The sequence below is a fragment of the Protopterus annectens genome, chromosome 3.part0 (assembly GCF_019279795.1).
Source record: "Protopterus annectens isolate FY-2018-M chromosome 3.part0, PAN1.0, whole genome shotgun sequence".
Lineage (NCBI taxonomy): Eukaryota > Metazoa > Chordata > Ceratodontiformes > Protopteridae > Protopterus > Protopterus annectens.
In genome coordinates, this window is record NC_056731.1 from 19,962,275 (window position 1) to 19,989,137 (window position 26,863).

The following is a 26,863-nucleotide window of genomic DNA, read 5'->3' on the forward strand; positions in this document are numbered from 1 at the left end:
TTTAATCCCTATCGTAACACTGCCACCTGATTTTTGTTACAATGTCTGTTACAGCAAAAACCATTTATAACGCGACAGAAAGGGTTTCTTGTTATTATTCTTTAACTATATTTCACAAATAATAGCAATATCAATATTGTGACAAAGTAGCACATTTTCTAGTACAAAATACTTTATTATTAATGCTGCTAGCATTGACAACCATCAGAGATGCATCAGATGTTGCTAAGTGTAAACAGCTAAATCTGTAACCAGTAAAAATCCTGTCTTGTGTTTGCCAAATATTGCAATATATCTGCTGAAAAAAATTCTCTTCCTTTATCTTGGCAAGTGAGTACCATCTTGTCTAAAACATGTGTGCCCAAAATTAGGCACGTATGCTCTACATATTTCCATTATTTAATGACATTTTTTTTTTTCATGTAGTTATCAAACCTCTCAACTGTACAGATTTTTGCAGACTGTCCAGATTGTGCCTAATATTTTGGTCCATTTTTCAAAAAATTGTGGTTTTCTGACAAATTTGTAGCAAATCATTAAAGACTGAAGTAAAAAAAAAATGATAGATATTTGTGTTTCAGACTTTATACCATTCAGAAGCTTTATACTAATGAAACCTGTTATTCCATAAACTTTCTGAGTTTGTAAGAAAATTCGGGAAATAAGAGTTGGAAGTCCCAAGCACCACAGTCATCAGATTTAATCTTTTATTTAGCACTTTCGTCTGAATTTAACAGACTTCTTCAGAATAAATAATCAATACAATTGAACATTTAAATACATGCCCCTGCCACATGATAGGTTAACCGAATCTTAACTCCACCCATTTGTTATACCAATAAAAACATTATAAAGCATGACACTAAACACCACTAATAAATACATTAAAAATATTAAGCGGATTTAAGTTTCAAGAATGGATACAAGACCAGGGGGAACAGTGGGATTTAGCCTAACCTGCCATTTAATTTTCAGGAATTCCAGGTAGTCTTCAACTGGACCTCCCTTCTCCCCCAAATCAACATGATCAGTAACACAAAACTTAAAAGAATGAGTAGGGAACTCATTAATATGTTTAAAAAGGGCATTTTTATCATTTTTATTCATAATGTTATATAATGTTGGTAAATTCTCTGCTTGATAGCCCTTTTTGTCTTCCCTACATAAAATCCGTCACATGAGTGACAAAGACCAACATTAACAACCCCCTTTGAATAGCAGTAATACTTTTTCTTGGGTTAATTTTCCCATAGTTCTTAATGTGAATTTGACTCTTATCAATCATAAATTTAGATTGAGTGCATCTACCATATTTAAAACTACCACCATTCTCTTCCCGAGATAGTGGCTTCTCCAGTAGTCCCTTAAAGGAGGCTTCCTTCTTATAGATAATAATGGGACCTTATCCTAAAATGGATGAGGTGTCACCGTTAAGGTTGAAAATGCTCCAGTGTTTCTTAATGATTTTTCGAATGTCATAAAAAATCAATGCTGTATGGTAAAATAAGAGCTCTCCCAAAACCAACATCACCATTAGTGGCACCTGTCTGTCTTAGTTCCCAACTGGTACCTAGATTTTCCGCAATGAACTGAACATAGCTTACAGGAATGTAGATCTGGTCCTGGACGATCTTTTGTTAAACAGACAGATCACTGAAGATGACCATCCTTTTTGAGTAACTCCACATCCCCAGATCCCTACCATATTTGGGATCTCTAAACTACATAAATGTATCACCAGACCCCCACTTCATCCAATAATGGACCCAAAGGCATCAAAGACCTTCTGTTTATTGATTTCAAGGTCAAGCATTTCTTGGCCATCAATCACATTTGTTCAAGAATTCATGGGATTTTTTTTGTCGAAGATAAGACAGCAAATGTATGATTACAATCTGTTAATGGTTACTATTGACATCTGTGACTTATTCTCAGTAATCCCACATGAACAAGGGCTAGAACGGTTTTATGAAATTTATGTAATAACACTGACTTTGATCATAATACTATCCTTACATTAAGAACTTGTATGGAATTAGTTTTGGAAAACAACTTTCTGGTGTTTGAAGGACAATTTTTCAGGCAGACTGAGGGGGTAGCAATGGGGGCATGTTGCACCCCGGTGTTTGCCAACATAGTTCTATCCAATGTGAAAGCCTTTATATTTTGGATTCAGTTCATAAAGACTCTTGGGCACTTTCGGACGTTACCTTGATGACACGGTATTGTTGTGAAAAGGTGGGGAGGACAGGTTGGGTGATTTCTTTGACTTCATTAATAACACTACTTCTTTTTTAAAGTTCACTAGGAGTAGGGACAAGGACCGATTCATTTATTTAGATGTGACATTAAAAAAGGATTATAAAAATGTTTTTTCATCTTTGCTATATAGAAAAGCCACCTACTCTAACTCGCTTTTGCACTACAGTAGCTGGCACCTCATTCACCAAAAGAAAACCTTGGTGAAAGGGCAATATGTCAGATAAGCCAGAATGATTTCTGACTTGGAAGATTTTTGTAGTGAGTGTCGAGTATTATAAAGTATGTTGACTAAGAGGGGTTACCCAGAACAATTTGTGCTGGACGTTATGGAGGAGGTGAATAGAAAAAGACTGGAAGGGATTTATTGTACCCTTCTAGGCATTCAATGTAAATTTATGATTAAGAGTCAGATTCACAATAAGAACTATGGGAAAATTAAACTCCCAAAAAAGTATTACTGCTATTCAAAGAGGGTTGTTAATATTGGTCTTTGTCAGTCATGTGACGGATTTTATGTAGGGAAGACAAAAAGGGCTATTAAACAGAGAATTTACCAACATTATATAACATTATGAATAAAAATGATAAAAATGTCCTTCTTAAACATATTAATGAGTTCCCTACTCATTCTTTTAAGTTTTGTGTTACTGATCATGTTGATTTGGGGGAGAGGGGAGGTCCAGTTGAAGACTACCTGGAATTCCTGGAAATTAAATGGCAGGTTAGGCTAAATCCCACTGTTCCCCCTGGTCTTGTGTCATTTCTTGAAACTTAAATCTGCTTACTGTTTTAATGTATTTATTAGTGGTGTTTAGTGTCATGTTTTATAATGTTTTTATTGGTATAACAAGTGGGTGGAGTTAGGATTTGGTTAACCTATCATGTGGCAAGGGCATGTATTTAAACTTTCAATTGTACTGATATTTTTTATTCTGAAGGCGCCTGCTACATTGAGATGAAACCACTAAATAAAATATTAAACCTGACAACTGTGGTGCTTGGGATTTCCATCACTTATTTCCCGAATTTCCTAGTTTTTGTGGTTGTGGCTATAAGTTTGTAAGAACAATATTTAAAAATTGTCCCTAGTTTTGAGTCTTTATTACACTTTTATTAATGCCCAGAGGGACACACACACACACACACACACACACACACACACACACACACACACACACACATATATATATATATATATATATATATATATATATATATATATATATGTTTTTTCTTCTTTCAGTTTTGTCCAAGTCTAACATCAGAAGGGTGCGCAGAAGGTGGCTGACTTTTGTGAGTGGGGATAAGGAGGAATGCTGGCTATACATATGACAGCAGAAACTTTATAAATGATTGTGACCTTTTGCCCCCTGATTTTCCTCCTAATTTAACACCAGATGGAAATTCATAGAAAGTGACTACCCTTTTCAACATGGGTTAAGGAGATGGGTACTACTTCCAGATTTGGTTTATGTATCATCACAAGCATTTGTTGTCTGTGTTTATTCTGCACTGCTATTTGGTTAACTGTGATATAACTCATTTCTTTTTGATATAAAACAGTGTGATTTACTTTCTTTCCTTATACATGATTTTTGTTTACTCCATCAGTAGATCAAAGGGCTAGAAAAAAAAAAAGCTCTGAAATGCACTTCAGGGCACCTATAACTCCGTGAGTTCTGATTGCCTAGCTATCCCTATAACGACAACCCCCGACTTAACTTGGTTGCTATAGTATAGTCTAGGTTAGTTAAATTTGTTGAAAGTATTCAGGGAAAATCAAAGCTCAAGAGGAAGACTGAATTTCTTTCCTTAATTATGATTTGTGTTCAAGCCATCAATAGATAAAAAGGTTATTTAAAAAAAAAAGTCAAATGCACCTTAAAGCATCTCGATCCTTCATGGCTTCTGGGGCCTTGTGTTCCTGAGACTCCAGCTTAATGCAGTTATTTTCACTACAGGTATTACAGTGTAATCTTGGTTAGTTAAAGTGTGTTGAAAGGATTCAGGAAAAAATAAGCTGAAGATTAAAGACTCATTTTCTTCCTTTAAATGTGATTTTTTTGTTTAGGGCATCGTTGTATGTAAAGCTTGTTTAAAAAAATATATAATGCACCTCAGATGCATCTAGAACACCCATGGCTTTGGTGGGTCTTTGGCTCCCAGACTCCCCACATAATGCATTTATTTCCTCCACAGTAGTTAGATTGCAGTTATCACAGAAGGTCTTTGGCTAACGAAGTTCGTAGATGACTGCAAACTTGGAGCCATAATTGAAACTCCTAATGATGTGGACATCCTACAAATGGGCCTCACTGAGACAGATGCCTGGTGTCAAAGGCATGGTCTCAATCTCAATGCCAAAAAGTGCATTGTCATTCCCCTTGGTAAAAACTCTGTACTCATGAACTAACACATAGGCGGTAATCTACTTAACACCAAAAGTGTGATAAGAGACCTTGGAACACAGGCGGACAGTAGTCTCTCCTTTGATAATCACATTGCCACAGTGGTCAGGAAATCCTTCTACATGGTTCACCTCATCACAAAAGGTTTATCATCCAGAAAATAAGAGGTCATTGTTCCCCTCTACGCATCACTCATTAGACCCATTATAGAGTACAACCCCCCTCTTTTGGTATGCACCTCACAAGACATCTACAACAACTGAAAAGGCCACAGAAATAACTCACAAAGAGGATTACTGGCCTCAAACAGATGCCTTACGCAGACCAACTCAAAAAACTCCAGCTTTACTCCATCACATATCGCCTACTCAGAGGCGATCCCTGCCTAACATACAAAGCTATGTCAAACCCAGAGCTGTTGGACATGCTCCACTTAAAGAAATCCCAGTCTCTCCAAGCTACACACTCTAGGGACCAAAACCTTGTCACCACAATAAACAGAACATGCTGGAGGGATAGATTCATGTCCCAGAGACTTCCAATACTCTGGAACAGACTACCTACCTATCTATGTCAAATAGAGCTCCTCATTAGCACTCTTCAACAAAAATCTTGATGATTGGATGGGAGAAAGGAAATTCACACCAGGGATCACTTCTGTGGCTCTGCTTGACAGGGGCACAGGAAAGTTATTTTCTTGGGTGGCAAAAGCCAGGGTACCTTTTTGCTTAGGCTTATATAGGCCTTACGGCTAATAGCCTAGTACCTACCTATGAACCATATAATTTGTTTTTGGCAAATCTATAGCCAGTCCTGTTAAACTGATTGTTTTAGCAATAGTTACGGGTGTTAGAAACATTCCTGCATCTACAGGCACATCATAAAGATGGTCTGAGTTATGGAAACAACTGAGCTCATCATAAAGAACAAAACTACCACCGATTCTTGGCTGGTGTGTTTTGATGAATACTAAATGTTCTTTGCAAGTACTGAAAACCACAACAGAAAGTTTCGTACTTTGGTTAATGTTCACAAAACAGAGTATAACAGGGAACCTGCAGGATATTGTCAGAAAACTGACAATGACATGAACAACTGCTAATTTTATTGTTCTAGCAGGTAAAGTTTAGATATTACCTTCCAAATGTGCTCTTTCACAATAAAAATGAAAAAGTTATATATTCAAAATGAAACAAAATCAGGACTACGTTTTGAGATTTTGAAATCTGTAATACAGTACAACTGAGTTTGTAATAAATATACACTTACTATTTTAAGTTTACCTTTAGCATTTATAGCTTATAATGGATTAGGATTTCTTTGATGGAAAATTTACAAAAAGTATTTTATCTGAAACATTTCAGGACTCAGCAGACTCAGCCTATTAACATCTTCAGGCGTCAAAGGCTCTATAGAAACAGTGATAATTAGCACCCAAAGAATTAAATAGCAGAATGCAATGATCTCTGTTCAAGAAGTACACTTTTACAAGAAACATCTCTGATACCAAATGTTATTTTAAAAAGCAAAGTATTTCCCCACGTTTATTATATTTGTCTTTAATTGTGTGAATAGCTCATCCAAACCTTTATATATTTTCTATTTTATCCCTTTTACCTGCCTGATATACAAGGCCATGTCCAACCCAGAATTGATGGACATGCTCCACCTAATGAAAACCTTATCCCCTCAAGCCACATGCTCTAGGGATCTAAACCTCACCACAACAATAAATAGGACATGCTAGAGGGATAGATTCTTGTCCCAGAGACTTCTCTTGCTTTGGAACAAGCTTCCAATCTACATTAGGTAGAGCTCCTCGCTAGCACTCTTCAACACAAACCTTGATGAGTGGATGGGAAACAGAAAATTTACCCCGGGGATCACTTCAGTGGCTCTGCTGGACAGAGGCACAGGGAACTAATCTAAGGGGGTTGCAAAATCCAACACATTCTGGCTAGGCTTATAAATGCCTTCGGGCAGATAGCCTAGTACCTACCTATGAACCTATGCTTAAATAGAACATGTTGAATCAATGAATAACTGCAGAAAAAAAAACTGAAGAGTAAAAACAAAATGCAAGAAATCTGGTTGGTGTGTTTAGGACAGTATGGGAAGCACTGGGTGATATGTGTGTGTGTGTGTGTGTGGGGGGGGGGCATGAACAGCAGAGGCACCAAGGAGCCCTTTCACATAGGGCACCAATTGATCTAAGGCCAGCCCTGTATTTTTGAGCCTCTACACATGGTATATGTTAGTGGTATGTGTAAATATACTTACAAAGTTTTCTACCCAAACAAATAACTGTTTTATATTCCATACTAATACATTTGCCAAAGTACTTTGGAAAGGTCATATCTTTGCACCATGAGTTCTTTGTGTACACCTTCTGCAAGTTTTATCTCGGTCATGATAGATTTTAAGGCACTCATTTTCCTTTAAAGAAACTGTTTTCAAGCGTCAGACCCTTTCACATAATAGATGAGACTGCCATTTTAGGTGAATCTGATGTTTCCACTGGATACATATCCGGTATTTGTTCTCCTGCTCTAAGTAGCCAAGTGCTCCGGATTATGCAGAACACTCCACATTTAAAGGCTTTCTGAAATGCTTTTCTGCTGTTCCAATTTGAACTGAATTAATTTTCTAGGCAAGGCAAGCCGATGAGGTGAGAAACAAATCAGTCAATCACTACAGGATATTCTCATAGCAATACAGCCAATAGTAACATTGCAAGGGTTTTTGCGCCATTGCAATACCTTGAAAAAAGGGTATCACAGAAGACTTAATTTTTTGTTTATTTTTGGAATGCACTTTTTTTCCTAGAGAAAAAAAAAAGTGCATTCCAAAAATAAACAAAAAATTAAGTGTTCTGTACTGCGGTGGTGGTTCTGCGGTAGCGTTGTTGCCTCACAGTAAGATGTTGTCCTGTTTGATTCTCAGCTAGAGCATCTTCTGTGTGGAGACATATGAGAATGGGTGTACCTTCATTGAAGGTTGTGCATCAGGGCCGGCAACTCAGCATGTAAAAATCTACTGCCAATCATTAGCGGACCGGAGTTCTGCTGTGGCGACCCCTAACCGGGAAAAGCCGAAAGACACAACAACAACTTTTTTTCCTAGAGATGTTTTGGAGTTTTCCTTCTACAGCTGCTACAAGTCCTTTTTAGTGACGGAGTGAGAAAGACCAGAAGAATGCACTGAAGAAGGAGATTTGGACTGAAGGACTAGGAGAAAAGATGTGGGCAAGCTGCAGCCTGTAGAAGTGTGAATTGCAGAGTGCTACAAGTCCAAACCTTTGCTCAACTCACAGAAAGATCATAATTCCATCTTAGCCTTAATGTGTGATGTTTATTGATTATAGTTAGGACATCAGGACGGTGGCACTTCTGCTGAGCTGGTTAGGAGGTTTTGTGGAGTTTGCCTGCCTTGCTTTTGTTTTGTGCTACAGTTACTGGAGCTTAGGGCTGCCTGCCTTGCCACTTTTATTTTTCTTCTGGAGCCCAGTGTTGTTTCTGATGGAGCTGTCTGACATACCTGTAAGTAAGGTGAGTTCCTGACTTCATTTGACTCAGTTGGTCATAGTTAGGATTAGAAAGAAGTTTATTTTTTATATATTTATTTATTTTGTTTTATTTTTTGAGGGGGAGGTCTGCTCAGTAAAGTAAGCCTTTCCTTCGTGAATTAATAAGGACTGCAGTGGGTCAGTAGTAGTATGTAGAGTCATTAATGCTAGACTGGAAGTTTATAGCAGGATGGCATTTAGCAAACATTTAGAGCGATGTACTATTGTAGAAAATGGTATTAATGGGCAGTTTTTACTTGATTCTGTCCACAGAAGTGATGTTTTGTATTTGGTTATATATGGTTTTGGAGAGTAAAAAATAGCTTGATTTAAATTACAAAGTTGTGGTTTTTATAGAATTTTAGAAATGTACAGTGTCAATTTTTGGCTATGTAGTTAAATTTCATGCTTTTGTTTGAAAGTCCACTTCTACCAGGCACCATGGAAATGATACACTTCCGCGCAGTGCAAAAATGGGGCATTCCACATTTTGGCTATTTGCCACACATTGTTAGGCTCTGTGTTCCACATTAGCCTCTTAAGAGGATGAGAGCTGTGATCTTGCTTGTCTCTGGCAAGTTATTGTTGTGTCTACAAGCCTGGCTGATATACAAAAACACTTAATTCTTCTTATTGCAAACATGTTCAAATCTTACTCGTGGCAAACATATTCACAAGGACTGGCAAACTATTTCCTTCAACTACATTTATCCGAACATATCACTGAGCTAACCATTCAAGCACGTCTCATCTCTATCTACTGTTCACATTTATTAAAACAAATCAAATGGATGAGTGCCACATAAAACTTTCTTAAACTTTCAAAATCTTTCATGAAGTTCACTTGGGAGAAAAGTAGAAGTAAATGAGGCAGTAAGGTGGTCTCCGAGTCCAAGAACATTTTAAGAGACTCAGTAAGGAGATGAAATAGATACAATTCACACTAAACATTGAAGTTTCTTCACATGTCTAACAAAGTTTCAAACTTCAGTACTTACTGAAGACTAGTAGCTATATATCTGAAGATTTCAATTGATGTATTTACCTATTTCCTCATTATCTGCTGGACAACAAGTATTATACATCAGGCAAAGTTCACCAGTATGAAATGTATAGATATACTTGCACTCTTTTTTAAGATCAAGGCAAAACCGTGATTAAAATGATATCATCAGTCTCCATCCCATATGCTAACCAAGTCTGATGACATATTGAAAACCTAGTTATTTCACTTATTCCAAAATCTATTCTACTTGCTCTGTGCAACGTGATTTTGAAACTCTCTCTTTCATAAGTTATGCCAAGGATTATCTTATCAACAACATAATTTAGTAATGTTGAAAAAATATATGCATACTGCATGTAATATAATATGTATTCTCCTTGTGTGCATTGCGCAGATAAGACTTAAACTTTGGGCTCACTTGTTACAAACCTTAGAACTTCTGACAGTAAATGCATGAGGTAGATTCTCAAACCATCACACTCAGCTCATTTCTGCACAGGCGAGGTTTTATTTTCACGCTTCATTCAACTTTATCAAATGTGATTTCTTTAAGTTAACATCACCAAAATGCAATATGCTCAACAATGGATTGCGTCCACACAATGGAAAAACAATCAAATAAATGCACACAACCTCATTCAGACTGCCAATTCACAAAACACTGTATGTATGAATGAATGAATGCGTGAATGGAGCTTTATTCAAACTGAGAACACACACAAAATAATACCAAAACATAATATACCCACTGCAAAACCATTGAGATTATTGATGGTCGGCATTAAATCCAAGTTGCATCACTGAATGTGTAGCTATATTTTGCTTGAAGAGGTCAGCAGTGGGTTCTGTCACCTAGAATCATTTTGTTTTTGTGGCATGCTTGATGAAGTCTTGCACACTCACCCACTCAAGAATTAATGTTAAATTTTAGAAATGTCTCTAACTCAAAAAGCATTTACCAAAGTGCTATCTACATTTAATGTGGAAAGTAAATTTCTAAACAAAACACATGCAAAGCAAAGATAAATTGCATGCTTGAATGCTTTACTGCAAACTGTAGAAGTGCTGAAACACTTGTTTATAAAAACATACTGACAACACTCTGGTTCACAAAGTATTTCATTTCTCTTTACATACATTGCAAATTTCACATCTAGATATCTTTCTTCCTACAAAAATCCTTTCATTATTTACAGAATCCAACATTTATAAACATTCATATGTGACTACTGATTAAAACAATTTGCATCAGAAAAAAAATCAATAAAGCATGGGCAAATATCATACAGCTAAGCATCTCTGAGATGACTCCCCAAGTTCCCAGGTTGATTGACCACGCCCATCTCCCACTACCACACACAAAATGGGGTGAGTATCCACAGTGTAGTATTAGAAAGGCACACCTACTGACACTTTTCTAATTTTACCTTGACAAAACTAAAACCCCTCACATCCACACCTTCTTTCAACTAAAATAATTGTTCTACCTCCAGATATGGTTTTCCCAAGTACATTAATTAAGAAAATATTATCATCTGCATTGTAAGTTTTGTTCAGTTTTAAATTACTGTTTTAAACTCCATGTGTGTGTGCATGTTGCGCAGTAGTCTGTGTGTTCTAAAAAAGCTCTCACAAAACCAGTGAAATGCACCATACTCTACACAAATGACCAAAAACTTCAGCGTACAACATAAATGATTATAACAGCAGCAGGAATGCTTATAACAGATACCACTCTTCAGTGTTACAGAGGTTTAGTCCATACTTGTTTCATAGCAGAATAAATGAATGACTAAGACACAGCATACATTGTGCAGGATTTCTGGTACGGATGGAACCACATACATTTTAAACTGAAAGAAAAAGGTATACTGACCTTACTGAAGTGTCATATAGTGGGTACAGCAGTTTGGTCATCTATTGCTGTGTGTTCTGTGACTTTATGGTGTCACATACCTCATGCATAATTACTAGGGAAAAAAAAGTGGATAGCATCAGTTGCTATCGAATTGTGACAGCCTAAAAGTCCCATCTCAGTTTCAAACTAATAAATAAATCACGCTTTGATTAGTAATGATACTGGCTATTTGAGATTGTACATTCACTACTAAAACATTTGATGCTTACAGTACAGCAAGAGGATAAAGGTATTGTTCTCCTCTGAGCTGTACTATACACTGAAACGTCACATCCGTTTCCATTCATACCTGTTGTCTTGCTAACATACCTGTTAGAATTCTACTCAATTAAGCCTTCAGACTTATTAATGACTTAATGAAATGTATCTTTTGCTGTAAGATAATGTGGTATGTACTGCCACTACTTACCTGCTCTCAAAAGACAAGATGTATTACGTTTCCAAGTAGTAAAGTCTTATGCCTCACAAAGGGAACAGTGATGCCATGAAAATAATTTTGAATAGTCTTTGTTGTCATAGATTTCTACCAGAATGTTGTACACACACACACACACACACACACACACACACACACACACACACACACACACACACACACACACACACACACAAACACTCATGCATGCATGCACAGGCACACACACATCACACATATATACATGCATAGAGAGCAAGAAAGAGTGCAGGAGACAAACATGCACACACATAACTTATGCATTTTAGTTACTTGTTATTAAGTTCACTTGTAACAATAGGAATGCTTACCCACCATCTCATGCTGCTGCTTACACTATTAGCACTGCAGCCCCTTTCTCCTATGAGACATCAAAACCATTTCTACTGCATAATGGTATGTTGTTTACAGCAGAGAATGTAAAGCGTGTTGAGTCGAATCAGTACATGTGAAAGCATGGTAGAAGCCAATGATTAGATGCAGTGCAAGGACAAATGGCAAAGAGAATGCAAATCCTATGAAAATAATGTGTGCTGCTTGGCACAATTTTTTTATGGTCATGAACCACCAGGTGTTTTTCATTTACATGTACTCGAAAAATGACAGTGTTCTGACCTTTTACTTTGAAGCAGGCACATACCTGCTGCTTCTTGATGCCTTCTTCAGTAAATAGTTTCAAAAGGGGAAACGGGCAGTCTAGGTATGCAAAAATATTGTGTTCATGCTTTTATGCTAACTGTCCTTTCCTCTGAATTGCCACTCAAAAAATGTCATAACATCCATCTCTCTCTCTCAGTACAAAGCTGGCATTTTGCTTTATTGTACAGGACACTGACACAAAAAATACATTAATTTCTTTCTTGCCATAGTGATTTCACGCATCATAAAAGGGATTCTATCAAAACATAATGATTTTATGCAGTGAGTCTGACATACTCTCTAGTATTTGTATATGATTAATATTTGTATATGATTAATATTTGTATATGATTAAAATATCAGCTTACTGCTCACATGACCTGTTAGCTGAATATTGTATTAGAGTGTCAGATATTCATTAGGTGTAATTTATTTTTTTTCCAATAATAATTTTTATTGTTTTCTTATATTCCATACAAAATTAAAACAATACAGAAAATTAAGAAAAAAACTACCAACTAATGTAACTAACACTAACTCCATAACATATATACAATATTTACATAAATGCTTCCAAGTAAATCATTAGTGCTAGGTTATTACTGCAAAGAGAGAATTTTCTTAAGAACAATAAGCTGTAACAACAAACCAAAAAAATACTAGATCTGGCCAGTAACAGGTGAGCCTGTAATTAAATTGTTTAATTACATCTGTAATAATATTTAATTTTCCTTATCTGAGTCCTCATTAACGAGACAACATCACACAGCAAAATAGTCTGTGTTCAGCATCAGCCCCAGTATTATGTTCTTTTTAACTGCTTTGTTCAATAACGTTAGTAATACGTACTGCACCAAGTTACACAAGAGTCAGCTTGTTCGTAGTTTGAAGCTAAACATTACACTACAGTGACAGAGAACAGACTTGAAACAAGACTATAATGCATGGAATGCTGAAATTACTGTGCAAAACCTGGAACAAGGCAAGATTTGTTAAATATCATTCTGATATCAGGAAAGGAGGTTTAACAAGTTTTTGTTAAGCATCCCTAAGTGCTGTTAAGATCAGGTCTTGTGCTAGGGATTAGAAGCAGACAGTGCTACCTGGAAAAGAACAGCAACAGAAGGTAAACTAGATGCTTCACTACTTATAAAAAAGTGTGGCAGAATGAAATGCCTAAGTGCTTTTAAAGCTTTCATTTCTACAGAGGGACACTGCATTTCTGGTTGCTGTATATTTGACAGCGCTAAGTGTTTTACTGCTTTTCAGTGTCTTGGAATGCCAGCAAACATTTCTTGCTTCTATTTATTTTTCTGTAATTGGTAGCATAAATAGCAGATAATGTTCCATGCACTACAAAGAATAGCAATCAGGTCTCACCAGTCATAACCCTTATTAAGTGTTACTGACATGGAAGCCAAGATTCACCTGTCACGCTTCACTTTTCAGCTGAGTTTCTTGGCATCTATGTCTCAGACAGATAATATGTTGGTTACAACTGGAGACCCAAGCATAATTCTCTGTGTTGGATGCAACACATAAGAGCTGATTTAGTGCCGAGCTGCACTTGTTTTTGTGTATATGCACTCTGGAATACATGTAAAGCTTTTCAGCGAAGCAAATGTGCAAAAACACAAGTATGTAAAATGAAACAGTGTTTGCTATTCTGTATTCTAAACCAACTTTATTAAACTGCACGTTAAGTTCAATTACCCTTATTCTCAACATGTGTGAACAGTTGTAGACTTGTTGTTTGTTTTTCCATGGTTTCATAAGATTTACTGTGACATTCTGATGATATTTTCCTTACTGTCAGCAGGGATATGATGATGAGATGAAAATAAGCTGAACACATCCACACATGACATTGAAATAGAAAGTGTCATCTTCTGTAGTGTGTGAACTGGGTAAATCAGTTAACTAGACTGAATCTGTAGCATTTGAGAAGAGAAAGTCCTATTTTAATGGTGCATGCTTACGCCCTGAACACTGAAAATAAAGGAAAAGCCATGTAGTGAAAGTGTATTAGTTTTAATAGCAACAGAAGATCTGCTTGTTATTAAATCTTTCTACACATGCATTCTTTCACTACTGTATTCAAGCAAACAATTTTCACCATACCTTGACTTTTGTGTTTTATAACAGCATAAGATGCATTACTACTGAATGTAACAGTTATCCGGTAGTGTAGCTTTATTATCTACTAGGCAGTCTGATGCATACAATGCCACTCTCAATGTACAAGTTGTCTGCTGGCACAGAGTGAGTACTCTAGTTAATTTATTTGTATTAAACTAAAGTCACACTACCTTCACAAATGTATTGTTCTTATGTTCATGACCTGCCTTCTGTGAAGTTATTATGAAACAATATAAAGGCAGCTTGCACAGGCAAACATCCTTTATGCTCCTATGCTCAGTAGTGCATAATGGCTGTCTTGGGTGTTGGATGATTACTGTTCTGACCATGTGGCTTCTATCTTTGGAGACAGTTGCTCTAATAGAATATTTGACAAATGGCATCCTTGAATTAAAGAACAGCAGCAGCTTTACCTATGGGTCACATAAGTGTCCCACATGGGTCCCACGTGGGTCATACTACATAACTGTCTTTTTTAAAATTCATGTACAGGTCTTATCATGAACCTAAATATTTGTTTTTGTAAGAAAATATATGGGAAGCCAACACCTCAATGATAGGTATCTCATTTAACTTAATTAGTTTCATCTCCTCCATTTGTTTTTATTAATGCAGATACCAGATATACTTTCCGAATCCTACAGACTCTTTCTTATTTTCCCAAAACAGCTGACAGCATCTGCTGCTTCACTACCAGGGCACATTATTTGCCAAAAAGTTTAACTTGGGTCAAGCTAATGAATGTTATCATCTGTTGCAAACCAAAGACCTCTGCAGTATCCTGATAGGCACCATGGCCTAAGAGAAAATGGATAACAACAGAGGACACTCCAGGGGTGCCCTTCTCAGTAATAAAGGGGAACTCATTACATTACTCATCACTAGTCTCATCATGGTCTCCATATATTGAACTCTTAACTGCTACTATAAAACTGAAGCGAAACACATTATCTTCAACCACTTTGAAGAGGTAGCCCCAGTCAGTTGAGTCAAACGTTTTGCTTATATACAAGAGCACTTCACTTTTACACTCAACTTAACAGTGGATGGCAGTGCTCCACACAGAGCTGAGCAACGCTGCAGTCAACAGATGCAGGCACTTTCAGTTTTCAGTTCTATCTTGCAGGAATCTTATTCAGCTCCACCTCCCAGTTTTAGCTGTATTAAGTGCAGAGTTAATCAGCAGTGCATTGTTGAAGATTTCTGTCTAATAATTGAGTTTTCAGAAACTTGAACTTCACATGATTGTGACCATATCTTGATTTTCAGAAGACCTGAAGCATTTGTATGAAGACCGTGGTGCAGTGGGGTTTGGGGAATATACCTTTTTCCCAACTGCAGTGCAATCTCAGAATTGGTATATATAATTTGCAGGGGTTGTGGAGGCATAGCCTTCTCTGCAAAAATGTAGATTGTTTTTGTTGTTGTTGTTTCATTTGAGTTTTCGGAAAGTCGAAAATATGGTCTCAACCATATGAAGTTCTAGTTTCCAAAAACTCAATAAATCTGACATAAAACCATTGTTGCACATTTAAAGCTGATTTCTTTGTCAGTCTAGATGAATTAGTTACTACCTACCTGGAGCAAGGAGGCTCTGGTTTGAGTTAAGAGGCACATTGCTGCTTATGTGTAGACTTCGACTGTTCATTAGAGAGAGAGTGCTCCAGTAAATCAACTCCAAACTTTAGAGGCCCTATTTCTCCCTTTAGCCCACATTAATAAGCATCTGGAACCATAACTTTTCACTTTCCAGCTGCCTTTGTAGGCCAGCTTGGTTGAAATGGGCATCCTGAGACAATGTAACAACTGTTTCATGTTTGCAGACAACTATGTGCTACTTAAACAAACTGACACAGTATGAGAAGTATATAGTTAAACAATGATGTTGGAGGTGAAGTTCTCACACAAAGTCACTACAAATAAGAAGGAGGTTGTCAGTACCACACAACTCTACACTAAGCCAACCACATGCAATGCAGACTAGTCACATAGACCTATATATATATGTACACTAAGGCTCTTAAACGTTACCTAGCTAAACCACAAAGGCCTCCTAAATGTAATCAAAAAAACAAGCACCATAAGTAATCCCACAAACACATACCACAGGCAGAACCCACAATGAATCATACATCTAAGAGTATCATTGACTGCACTCAAAAAGCCATCCTGGTCATGACAGTTTCCACTGTGAGACACACCAATACACCACTCACTAGGCTGTGTAAGAGTATGGTCACAGTCATTTGCTTTGAGGTGTCAGTATTCACCACATCACACCTCCATAGTATAAACACATACAGCAAACCTTCTCACTCCTACCTTCAAAAGGCAGCCACCTTTTGAGCAGTCCACCTTTTAAGATTGGGATGAAATGGAATAATAAATGACCACAGTGATATACTTTAACTTGCTTGCTGTCCGCTTTCCCTTCCTTTCTCTCCCTATGCATATATCTATACATATATAGGTTTACTATCAAAATTCGGAAACGCATTTGTATGAGTAGTGTAATATTGAAAGTATATTTTCAAAGTTTCATAGAATCGAAATCTAACTTATCAAAGCTTTAATATTGATTTCCAGATGATGAATGCAGTTCAATGGGCACATTTTCAAAACAGCGAATACCAGACAATCGGCTTTAACATTGTTCAAGATTAGAATGAAAAAAACATTTTAATTTTCAACATTGTTTTTCAATGACATGATGGAGAAGTGCTTTTCTGGATTTTGATGGTAAATGTGTATATATATATATATATATATATATATATATATATATATATATATATATATATATATATCCCAATACATATACACATAAATATGGATAGAGATAGTGAGTCTTTGGTGATTACCATATATAAAAGCATAAATAAATTATTATAAAAGTTGTAAAATGTTATATTATATTATTGTAAAACACAAAATACAAAGCAGACAAGATAAAGGAAACAAAGTATGATACATATGACTGAAGTGTGATTTATGGAATGTATATATAACCTAAAAATATATGTATTGTATTTACTACTTAAGAGACCTTGCTTTAAGCATGGGCTTAAGAGAAACAGTCTCATTAAGCCCATTATCCTTGTGTGCAGCAAGTCTGAGAATCCACCTAACTTCAGCCTGTTCAGTCAGGTTAGTAATATCACCTAACCTAATATTAGTATTCTGTACATGTAGCACTTGAAATTTAAAAACATGTTCCTTGCCCTTATGAAGAGTGTGTTTGGCTAGGGCACTATATTCCTGTTGTCTGGAGAGACAATAAATGTGGTCCCTTATGCGCTCTCTAAGTGTTCTGTTCATTTTGCCCACATAGAAACAAAAGCATGTTTCACAGTGGGCCACATATACTACATTTTTAGTATTACAGTTAGTTTGGCACCTAATTTCCCATAACCTACTAGTATCAGGATGTTTAAAGAATCTGGACTCATCTATACAACTACATTGGACACATTTACCTCATTTCTTTGTCCCTAGATATGGTTGGTTATGCTGCATACTGCTATCACTTAAATCAGTATAACACAAATGCTGTTTGAGACTTTTCATGTTTCTGTACGTATATAACGGCTAATTACCTACCAATTCTCTAGTCCTATTATCAACCATAAGCATATTCCAATTTTTAGAAATAGCTTGTTTGACAATGTGTAAATTTGTACTATAGGGTAGTATCACATGTGGTTTAATTAGGCTACCATTATTACTAATACTTGAAATTGTCTGAGTGTGTGTGTGTGTGTGTGTGTGTGTGTGTGTGTATATATATATATATATATATATATATATATATATATATAAGTGTATGTCTGTAAAAAAAAAAATATATATATATATATATATATATATATATATATATATATATATATATGAAACTATGATGATTGATCAAAACAAAATGCTGAAAGACTGAACCACTTGAACCATAAATGATTAATATGATTAATCCCAACATATCCATCAAAACAGTGGGAACAGAAAACATAAAAAAAAACAAGAGATTGAAAAAAGAAAGTAACCATTTTCCTTCTGCAGTCTACTAACCCTACCTCTAGCTTCGTACATATATTGCCTGAATAGTGATAGAGATACAGAAAGAGTTTTTTAAGGTAATGTGTAGTGCTGGAATGGGAAAGCTGAAATAAGCCACTCAAACCAGACCACCAACCTAGCTCATCCAGAACCTCAAACACTAATCAAACCAAAGTAAACGGGTTCACAGTCAGGGCTTTTTCCCTCTACATCATAGAGACTTACTGCTCCTAAATAGTACACTTCCCTGCAGCAATCTGTAGTGATTTTCTGATGTCTGATTGAATGGAAGGTTACAGAAATAATGACCATGATCTCCCTAGTCCCCACACATGCTATATTGATCTTCTCTGTACACTTCCAAGCCTGGTTAGTTTTAGACCAGATGGATCCCAGGACAGAGGTTCGGGATGAGGTTCTTTACTAATCACATGTTAAAATCTCTTTATAAATCCAGGTTCTAGAGAGGAAATTAGAGCACTTCCACAAAATTCACATATATGTGTACACGATATGCAAACTCCACATGAAAGGTATCACACGCAACAACTTAATAAAAGTTGCAAGTTGGCAACTATATTCACTATGACACTGTATTGTTGTTTCACATATCCTACACAGACCATCAAAGATAGCCACTAGTGTACAATGATGGTCTTTGACCATGATGGAAGGTGAAATAAATTATGTCCAACATGTTACTCTTAGATACATTTCCACACCCCAGCACAAAGTCATTTTCATCCCCAGAGAGCCCACATAACCATCACATGTAGCCACTTTATTACATATGTATACCTTAGGTGTCTGCATTTAAAAAAATGGTCACAGTAAATATTTAAGCTTGCTTCGCACAAATTCAAATTTGCTCTACACAGCCAGTTTGACCATGTAACATGAACATGACACAAGAGTCAGTCATTTTCACCACAGACTGCCAGTGTGCCCACCAAATTATACCTACTCTGTTGACTGTACATTACGTATGTTTGACTTTGACAAAAAATATAGTCACAACAGTGGCATGTTTGGGCTTTGCTTCCCAAAAAGACAAACAGTCATTTTCATCAACAAAGACTCTCTGTACTCTGTCTGACATTTGTCTTAGAGAATTAAGGAGCTGTTAACAATCTGTTTCCTGAATTCTTGTGATGCAATGTTTGATTCCCTCATCCTCAATTCCTTAAATGTTTGACTCTGAGCAAATCACTTACCGAGACACCACCCCCGGGTTGAGTCTGAAAAAGGTCCATAGAGATCACTGCTTTACCCTGGAAAACAAATACAAATAGATTATATCCACTTTGTTCACTTTGTAGACTTCAAACGTCTGTGACAGAAAAATGCATTTAAACTTTGTTTCACACAAATAGTATCCACAGTAAAGCATTCAAATTTGCTTCACACAAATACACCTCAGTTCCACAAAGCCAGAATAATGACTGTCAATTTGAGCAAATGACAACAGGTTCAGTCACTTCTGTCCACAAACAATCCCTTTGCCAAGAAATTATAGCCACTTTGCTGACTGTACACCCCTTAGATATCTGACTGTAATAAAAGCAATGACCATAGTAATGTAGTTCTACTTTGACAGACTCACCACATTTAAGTAATCTTATTTGACTCACATAAATATACATTAATCATGCAAAGAAATAATGGCTGCTTAACTTGAGCACATGACTGCAGGGTCAGTCAGGTTCATTTTCATTCACAGACTAACACCATTATCAGCACTTAGAGTTATGTTTTTGACTGTGTCCACATCAGATATCTGGATGTAATACATAAAAATTAAAATTAACTATTGGCCACGGTAGTTTATTTCAACCCTTTTAAGTGTACACAAAGACACACACACAGACATGATTTTTCCCCCAATTACAGCCACTTTATTGGCTGCTGACACTTCAGATGTGTCCACAAATTGCAACTACATGAATGGTTATGCACATCTCAGATGTTTACCTATAATTATATTAAATGTATAAATAAATGTTTAAATAATGGCTATTGTGATGTAATTCAGCTTATTGCTATCAGAATCAAACAACGCAACTTATTTCAGCCTCTGTATACACAAACATACACAATTAAAATACTGTATTGCGGGTTAGATGGCAATATTATTTAAGAAAAAAGATGTATTAAAAACTACCAAATAAAACTTTTTCTCCTGTACTTACAGTTCTGTCTGCATATCTTACTGAATTTGTTCACTTTTAAATCTTGATGCAGCCTAAGCCAGTTGTCAATGCTGCTTCCTGCTTTATCAAGCATTTCCCATTGAAATGTTATCTAGCACATCAGAAATGCCTAAAGGAATTACCTTATTCACTAAAGGGGCAAACTCATAAAGGCTAGGTTATTTCTGAAGTTACCTAGATGAGTCATCCATTTTTGATTCTATATAGAAATTCCCAAAATGTGGCAGCTGATAATTTTTTAAAGAAAAAATAAATAAATAATGTGAATAAAGGATACGTTTTTTCTTTGACACATTGTATAGGGCTGCAGTCAAGCAGTTCAGTAGTCTATTCCCATTATTTCATCCAACATTGGATTAATCTCCCCCACTGCTCATTTGGCAATCCATCTCCCCATCTCTTATGAATGAAAAAGACCAGTGTTTGGCCAACGAAAGGCAACAATAGTAGTTTTGCTAGATGAGCTTGCAAGAGCACTGCAGCCCACCTTCCTGTACCATTATATAATTAATTAAGTCTACTCCAGTAGAAATACTTCTGTGCTGTGTCTGTATAGATACTCCTATCTCCACCTTAGATTGGACTATGTACTACTACGCACTACAGTTCTGTAACCACATATTTTTATTTTTTCCTTGTCTTGCCTTTGCAGTTTGGTTTCTTGAAGTAAAATGACAACAGTTTCAATAAACCCTACAGATTTATTTATTTATTATTTATTTACTGTTTATTAAACTGGGTTAGTCCATCTGGGCTTGTGGCCCATTTTCAATGGAGACCCAGGGAGAAAAGCTCTGAATACAAATACAGACATTTGCAACATTACAAAATATAAGTACAGAATTTTGTAAAACATGGAAAAGGCAAAAATACAGAAAGTTGCCACATTAGTAACAAATAATGTGAGTATCTTATGCCAAAATTATTATGTACAGGAAATAACAGTTTTACATTAACAGATACACTGCTTAGCAATTAAGAGGGTGTCAGTTTGAGAATATGTGTAAGGCAGGCTAGAGGGGGGCATGCGAAAGAAATAGGAAAGATGTATAATAATAAGAATGTATAATATAAAGAATAATTTGGAAAGCTGTAAAGAGAAAGACCTATGACATATTGTTAAATTTTGCAAAGAAAAATGATTTAGGAGTGTAGTTAGTGGTGTGGGTATTTTAGGTGGGAGCATGTGAAGGACATTCCCATTTGGAGGCGAGATGGGAGTGAAGCATGGATTTGTAGTTGTTATGGTTTGGTATGTTACATAATGGTGTGGGGAGAGTGTTCCACAGTTTGGCTATGGTGTGGGATAGCAATAGTTGGCCAGGTGGGTGTAGGGGTTTGTGTAGACGTAGGAGGTTTTGGCATTTGGATCTCAGGGTGTGCCCAGGTGTGTAGGGTGTTAGAGATTTGGAAAGAGAGGGGCATTCTGTTGGTTTAAAGATGAGTTTGTGGGCTGTTGTAAGTTGTAGGTATTTTAGGTGGTTGTGGAGTTCAAGCCAGTTCAGGGTGTGAAGGGAGTGGCAGTGATGGGAGGAGTTCTTAGAATTGGTTGCAAATTTGCAGATTTTATTGTAACAAGCTTCGAGTTTGGAATGGAGGCCAAGTTGTAGGTTGGAGAATAGAGGAGCACCATACAAGAGAGAGGGGAGAAGGAAGATAGATGTGAGGGTTTGACTGGAGGAGGGAGTAAGGTAGCAGTTATGTCTGTAGAGGAGACCGATTTTCTGGTTGTTTTTTTTGATTGCAGAGAGGTTGTGGGAATCGAATTTTAGGTTTTCATCAATAGCAATGCCAAGTAGCTTGGTACTAGGTGCGATTTCTAGAGGGGAGTTATTGTGGCTTTTGATGGTAAATTGGTCCTTGTTGAATTGGGAGGTTTTGGTAGGAGTGAAAATCATTAGTTTTGTTTTGTTGGCATTTAGGGCTAGGTGATGAGACTGCATCCATGATTCTGTTTTGGAGAAGGCTATTTGGGTATTAAGTAGAAGTTTGGAAGGGCAGGAGGCTAAGCAGATGATGATGGAGTCATCAGCATATTGGATGACTGAGGCGTCAGGGATGGAGTGGTGGAAATTGTTGATGAATAAGTTAAAGAGGAGTGGGCCCAGTACTGCTCCTTGAGGAACTCCAGTGGGTGTAGGTAAAAAAGGGGAGGTTGATTCTTTCCATTGTACAGCCTGTTGGCGCATGTAAAGGTAGCTGGAGAACCAGGCTAAGGCTGAGGGAGATAGGTGCAAGTGTGAGAGCTGGGAGAGGAGTAAGGAATGGGAGATTGTGTCGAATGCCTTTGAGAGGTCAGGAAATAGAGAAGATACGTATTTGCTGTTGTTATGTGCTAGGTTGATTGTTTCAAGGAAGGAGAGGAGGGCTGTCATGGTGCTGCGGCCGGGGCGGAAGCCATGCTGGGTGGGAGAGAGGAGTTTGTGCTGGGTTAGGTAGGGCATTAGCTGAGAGTGGATGGTTTTCTCGAGAATTTTTGAGAGAGCAGAGAGTATAGCTATGGGTCTGAAATTGGTAGTGTCTGTGGTCTTTCCACCTTTGTGGAGAGGGATTATGAAAGCATGACACCAGATGGTAGATACATAGGATTCCTGAATGGATCTATTTATGAGAATGGATATAGGATAAGCTATAGATTCAGCTGACATTTGAAGTAAATTTGCTGGGAGGTTGTCAGGGGCATTGCGGCATGGTTTTAGCTTTTGGAGTAGTCGTTTGATAGTTTTGGTGGAGACAGGTTTAAGGGAGAACAGAGGGGAGAAGGAGGGTGAGAGGGGAGGTTAGGGTGGCAGGGTGAGGAGGTAGCATTGTTGGGTGGGCTGGGGAAAGTGGAGGATAATTTAGCTATGCAATCTATGAAAAATGTGTTGAATTCAGTGGCTGTTTCAAGGCTTGAGAGGTTAGGATTGAGGCTGGGGTTGGTATTATTACCAGAGTTGAGTATTGAGGAGATGGATGTCCAGAATTTCTTTGGGTTGTTTGAGTGCTTGGATTACAGGTCGCAGTAGTAGTTTTTGCGATCTTTTGTTATTGATTTTTTGGCTAGGTTACGTATATGTTTATATTCTTGGAGGGTGCTGGTGTTTTTGTGTTTTTGATATAGTTTCCACTTTTTGTTTCATTGATTCATTATTAGTTTAGTTTCTTGGGATAGCCAGGGGCAGGGATTAGTTTTGATGTGTTTGGTTTGGAGCGGGGCTAGTTTATTAAGTAAGGTAAGGAAAGTTTGGTTAAAATATGAGACAGTGTTGTCTAGTGGGAGGCATTTTAGTGGAGACCAGTTAGTAATATTAAGGCATTCAGAGAAGATTTTGGGGTTGAAGGAAGCTAAGTTACGAGATTGCTTGAACAGGTGTTGTTTTTCTATGTGAGAGGGTAGGTGGTCTATGAAGGCTGGTAAGTGGTCACTTAGGGGGTCTGGTATTAAACCGGCTTTGGAGATATTGTTGGGGTGGGTTGTTAATATCCAATCTAAGATGGTACCAGAGGTACCTTGTTTATTTGGCCTGGTTGGGATGTTTATTGGTTGGGTAAAATTGTAGAGGTTGATTGATTGAGTTGGGGTATCTAAGAGGAGGGGGACCCAGTTAATATTTATGTCACCTAGAATGTAGGTTTCATTTTTGATGTTTGAGCTAAACCATGAGAGGATGTCTTCTAGAGTTTTGGTATTGTCTCCAGGTGGGATGTAGATGGAGCAGATGCAGATGGATTTGTAGTTGTTAAGTTATAAGAAACCCACGGTCAATTCTGCATTGGCAAAAGTCAGGATGGAGTTGGTCAGAGGTGTAAAAGTGAGAGTGGAGGGGTAGGTAATAGCTACACCACCTCCTTTTCTATGAGGCCTATCATTGCGTATGATATGATAGCCTGGGGGGAGGATTTCATCATCTCTTATGGTGGGTTTTAGCCAGGTTTCAGAGACTGCAGTTATGTCTGGCTGGTTGTGATTGAGCCAGGCATGTAGGCTGGGGATTTTATTATGGAGGCTTTGTGCATTTAGGGTTGTGAGGCGGATAGCCTTGAGTTTGTGTGGATTTGAATTTGGATTAAGGAGAGTAATGCTGGGGCTTGGACCTGGCTTAGGGTGAATGTCACCTGAGAGAGAGAGTGATATATGGGGGAGGAGCTGACTGAGGAGGAGTAGAGACGATAGAGAAATATGATTTTGCTGGGGGAGGGTTTTTTTAGATAAAGCAGTTAGAGTAGGATGAGGTGTTGGTAGAGTGGGGAGTATGGTGGGTTTGAAAAGATGGGATGGGTTGGAGGAGTAGAGTTCAGGGGAGATGTGTGAATATGGGTGTGATGTATGTGGAATGCTTGAGGTGGTAGTATGTGTGGTTAGAGGTAGGTGTGTGTTGATGTGGAGATTAATTTGGGTAATATGGGTTAGGGATAATAGAAGTGTAGTTAGTAGTAGAGTTTGTAGGAGGAAGGTAGGCATTGTTGTATGGGTGTGTGAGGACTGGAGTGTGTATGGGAGAGGGTCAGGTATGTGTGAATTGGTTTGTGTATGGAAGTGGGAGGGGTTTGGTATAGGGTGCTTATGATTGGTGTAGGTGATTGAGGGGTGTGGTGTGAGGAGGTATAAGAGCAGGAGTAGTGGGGTTGGGTGGAATTTGGGGGTAGGGTAGGGGATCAGAGTGAGCCCGTAGGGTGAACGGAGCAGGATAGAGCAGAGGGAGAACCAACAGCAGAAAAAATATCAGCAACTGCTGTTTAAGTAGTAAGGTAAGCAGTGGTAAGTGGATAAGAACATATAAGGGAGACTTAATTTACAAAGATACATATTCTAATTCAAGTAGTTTGTGCTTTGCAGGGGGGGGGGTAGATTATTACAAGCCTTTTAGAGAGTAGTTGCTGGGATTTGAGATATTCAGTCAGTTTCAGAGAAAATGAAGCCCTACTGAGAGTAATGTTGAACTGACTTGAGGTTGTTAGGTGCTGCCACCTGGTGGTAGTATGGAGATAGCAGGTAGGAAAGGTGAGCAGGTTTTATTAGTGGTGCACTATGAAATGTCCTAAGACACTATTTAATTATCTAGGACATAGAAGACCTGGAGGGGGGAGAGTAACTATTGGTCTGTGGTAGGCTGCTGAATCACTCACACAGGAAGGCAGACATATAAGGTGTAGAAGTTACATTATTATAAGGCAACATACATTCAAAAAGTTAGTTCTGGGGAGTCCTCGAAGTAGCTCTACTGGCTCAGGCTAGTAGGCAAAATCCAGGGGAAACTGCTGAAGGTTTGCAGGAGGTAATCCTTTGATAGATTTAGAGGCAGGGAGGGAGCTTCCCGATTGAAGAACTGTAAAATGAGAGGAGAGACACACTAGGTTAGGTTGTATAGAAGTTTAAAAGGTACAGGTAAGAAGGTAGGAGCAAGTGAGGAATAATCAGCAGAGAAGGATTGTATGCAGGTTATTTAGTAGGTAAGTAGAGAGACCTATGGATATACATAGAAGAAGGGTGAAAATAGAGGGAGAGTGGTGTAAGAGAGATTAGTAGAAGTAAGTAGTATATAGGTATTAAACAATGCAGGGTAGGTAATGTATGATATAGGTTTGTAAAAGCTTAATCACTCTACAAATTCAATTCTAACACAGCACCCCAGCCTGCTTTATGAGTAGGGGGTTAACAAAGTAGTTAACAAGTAATCTAAAAACAATTTCAGGCAGACAAAGCACAAAAATAGCAATGTGAAGCACTTTAAAACTAGCTAACAAGTAATCTAAAAACAATTTTAGGCAGACAAAGCATCAAATATAGCAATGCAGAGCACTTTAAATTACTGCATAACTTGTCAGGAAAAAAAGAAAAAAATATATATTCAAATTTAAGTATTTCATGCCCCTACACTCAGCCTGTCCATCAATATCATTATTCCCATGTCTATCACTAGCAAAGGGGCTTCCCACTTACTATAGCACTGAGCATTAACAGAATAGACAGATAAAGAGACTAACATCATAACACCATATGGGATTGTATAAACCAATGTATTTCTGATAGATGCAGCTAACAAACACTGAAGAAATATAGAACAAACACAGAGCCTGAAGAGCAATACCCAGCCAAAGCCAATCCAACAGACTAGGGAGAAATAAAGAGAGAAAGTAAGTCTATCGAATCGGTCTTGATGCCCTCCACTGGTTCAAGAGGTCAGTGAGTAAGAAACTTGAGGCTTCAAACCAACTCATTGATCAAGTAT

At 37.5% G+C, this 26,863-nt stretch overlaps 1 protein-coding gene across 1 annotated transcript in view; it reads right to left on the reverse strand.

Moving 5' to 3' along the window:
* MYO3A (myosin IIIA) overlaps positions 1-11,211 on the reverse strand; it is a 2,697,794-nt gene extending 2,686,583 nt beyond the window's left edge. Inside the window, exon 1 of the mRNA XM_044064554.1 lies at positions 11,118-11,211. Coding sequence (XP_043920489.1) covers positions 11,118-11,158 — 41 coding nt within the window. The 5' untranslated portion in view covers positions 11,159-11,211. The remainder of the gene's footprint in view (positions 1-11,117) is intronic.
* Positions 11,212-26,863: the final 15,652 nt, after the last annotated feature.